At 30.5% G+C, this 3,281-nt stretch overlaps 1 protein-coding gene across 3 annotated transcripts in view; it reads left to right on the top strand.

The window, feature by feature from the left end:
- Positions 1-3,281, top strand: part of LOC106467809 (nephrin-like) — a 102,935-nt gene that overhangs the window by 94,340 nt on the left and 5,314 nt on the right. For 2 of the 3 annotated variants that reach the window (XM_022396005.1, XM_022396004.1), the window contains one exon: positions 532-559. The exons of the other annotated variant lie outside the window; for it this stretch is intronic. In XM_022396005.1, the coding sequence (XP_022251713.1) occupies positions 532-559 (28 nt within the window). The remainder of the gene's footprint in view (positions 1-531; positions 560-3,281) is intronic. 3 annotated transcript variants of the gene reach the window in all.

Raw genomic sequence — 3,281 nt, 5'->3', positions numbered from 1 at the left:
TGAAAATTCGGGATTCGATCTCCGCTGTGAACACGTTGCAGGTTATCCACAGTATTATGCTTAACAACAAGCAAAAAACAACATATATCTTTCACATTTGTGGGGTTTAAAGTAGCTATAGTTTCCATTGTGTTGCATTGAAATAACAAGATAATAATAATAATTCAGCCTTGTCTTAGAACTATGGATTTCGGTGCTGGAGACCCGGGTTCGAATCCGTGCGATACCACAAAATAATCCTTGCATTTTAAGCTGTATGTGTTATAAGAGTGGCAATCGATGACTTATCTTGTTTGGTTGGGTGCTGCTAACTAGCTGCCTTCTGTCTAGTCAGTAGTTCAAAATTAGGACCATAAATGTGTCGTAAATTCAAACAGAAATTCTGATTTACACAATTGTAATAGAAGGTAAATGAAAATTACCGTCAGTAAAATAGAAGTAACAGTTTTACTCATGGTATCTAACATCTGGGCTAAATATGTTAATACTAGATTTTACCAAGTTTATTTTATTTTATTTTGTTTTCCTTAGGTCAGCGCAAAGAAGGACAAAAAGAAAGGTAAGTACTAAATTATGTGTTGTGGCGTGACTCTAGTTGAGATTCATTTTTGGGTGTGTCACACATTTACGTGACACAGTGCTTAATCTGTCGTTTCGTGTGGTTATTTCAACCAGACACGAGTGCAAGATGAAAGATTATGATAAATTGGCATTATTGAGAAAATCCTTATATGTATTGGATCTGTCAAGGGGGAAGCTTAATTGGGTTTATCTAGAGCGTTTCAGATACCGTGTTCTAATCTGCTTTGTGCGTGAAACCATCGAGACATTTTATGTTGAAGCATTACTACAAGCATCTAATATCTCTTAGCACATCTAAGTGTGAGATGTGCGCGTAGTTTAAACTCATTTCGCGGATCAGCATAGCGGAAAATATAGCATTGTGTAACACACTTACTTATCAGAGAAAGCTATGTATCAAAGATAAAATCTTTCTTGCCAAAAATATCGTTTCAAACATCGAAGCGATATTAGCAACAAAAAATACAACTACGATACAAAGAAATACAATAAAATTGTCCTTACGTTTGATCAATAAATCTCGTAAGCTATATTGGGTTCGTAATTACGAATATATGAAACGACCGTGAATTTCAAAGAGTATTTCAAAGTTCTATTTGTTGTTGATGTTCGTTCAACACTTCGACTATCTTCTGAAAAGAAACTAAGACCGTTTCTTCCATGAATTAAGCACGTATAAGGATTTATCGGGCATGTGACAGTTCTTATTAGTACACAGCTCGTAGAAGATAGGTAAGAAATCATATTGTTACACAAAGAATATATTACAATTAAAAAGGAAAGCTTGCACGTGAAAGTTGGATAAGACTGAATAAGTAATGTTCAATAAGAGTTTACAGTGGCACAGTGGGTTTCGCTTCCCGTGGTAGGCACAGCACAGATAGCCCATTGTGTAGCTATGTGTTTAAACTACAAACAAAAACAAGAAATGATTCGTTAATTTTCTGGGCTAAAAAGCTCGTAGAATCTTGTGAGAATTTTTGTAGAATCCATTGTGATATACCAAAATCATGCTTAAGTTATTATATAAAAGGAATTTAGTTACATTTAAGAAAGGGGGCCGTCCATGTTTGTTTATTATTGGTTTATATATAAGAATATACACTAGTATATATATTTAGGCCTAATATTTTGTTAGAATTGTATTTTATCACACATCCTGTTCTATTGCTAGGCCTATGTTCATTGTTTAATAAACAAAACGTAAACCTATGCACTTTATAATGAAGTGTTTGGAAAAAACGTTACATGGCTTCGATTACGACATGTGTTTTGTAATATTTTGTTTTATAAACGTAATTTATTACCTGTGTCACCATACCATCAAGGTACATTACACCCTGGTGTGGGAAGATAGTTGCTTCTAATGAAACATAATTATAAAAATTAACTTAAAATAGGTTACTACAACTGGTTTGCATTTCCAGCTATATAACAAAACCCTAGGCTAGAGTGAAAATTCCAACTATCAGGACAAAGAAAAATTGAATTTTTCCTCAACATGCAATAAGCTCACCCAGCTTACCACACTCAATATAAGTAAAATGAAATAAATAAATACAATTCTACGATTGTGCTTTAATAGAATAAAGATCGAATAACATGGGAGGCCCGGTAATACTGTCATTTTAACAACCACATAAAGCTGAAAACATAATAATGAAATATTTAAAAATTACACATATTATTAAACTGTATCATTTTGAAGTTCTAACTTGGAAATTATTCATTCAGAAATCCGCCTTTAAAATGAGATGTACCTAAACCAATATTCTGGGATTCAAATATTAAATACATCAAAAACTGAAAACGATAAATTCATCTAAATAACTCGATATTTTTATAAGTATAGGTATTGATTGACATTATCTTAAATAGTTCTAGCATTTACAGAATCCTGCATTTCTGTAAGTTATTTGTATAGTTAATTGATAAGTTGTTAATTAAAACAAGCGATTTTAGAAGCATGCTTATTTCCATTAGAATGAAAATTGATTATGAAGAAAAACCATTAGATATTGAGATTAGTAATCCTTGATTATAAACAAAGATAAAATTAATAGCCAAATAAATACAAATATTGGTGATGAATGTTACCAATTCCAAGTAAGACTAATAACTGGACAAACAAAGTAGAATTGATACATACTCCTTTTGAATTTAACCATAAGAACGTGATAATAGAAAACAGTTAGTTCTGTCTTCGCATTAGATATTTTTAAGCGTCACAAGCATTTTAAAAATAAAACCGAAATGAGAAAATACGGACAACGAGAAATAGCTGTAAGTAATTTTAATTATTATTATTATTTAGAGTCTCTCTAAATTCCTCTATAAAACTTTACACTGTTACGTTTGATTGCTATAAAATATTAAGAAAATGTAATTTAATATAAAAAATACATATTTTATGTTGTAGTTTTTATGTCATATTTATGTGAAAAACCTTAAAAAAATGCCCAATCGAAGTTTTTTTATTTACTCTGGGAAAATATTTCTGTATAACAGGACTTTTTAGAAGAAAAAATTTTGCTAGATTTAAACTTTATTTTTATTGTAGTAATGGGTATTTTCAGAACAGTATTATGAAAAAATAAAGTGTGAATGAAAATATCTCAACAAAACATTTCAAAGTAAAATTAAAATAACTATTTAACAACATACATATTGAATTCAATTACAAAATTTCTAGAAATTTT

The sequence above is a fragment of the Limulus polyphemus genome, unplaced genomic scaffold (assembly GCF_000517525.1).
Source record: "Limulus polyphemus unplaced genomic scaffold, Limulus_polyphemus-2.1.2 Scaffold2749, whole genome shotgun sequence".
Taxonomy (NCBI): Eukaryota; Metazoa; Arthropoda; class Merostomata; order Xiphosura; family Limulidae; genus Limulus; species Limulus polyphemus.
The sequence above is the reverse complement of the archived record's forward strand: the minus strand, read 5'-3'. Positions and strand labels throughout refer to the sequence as shown.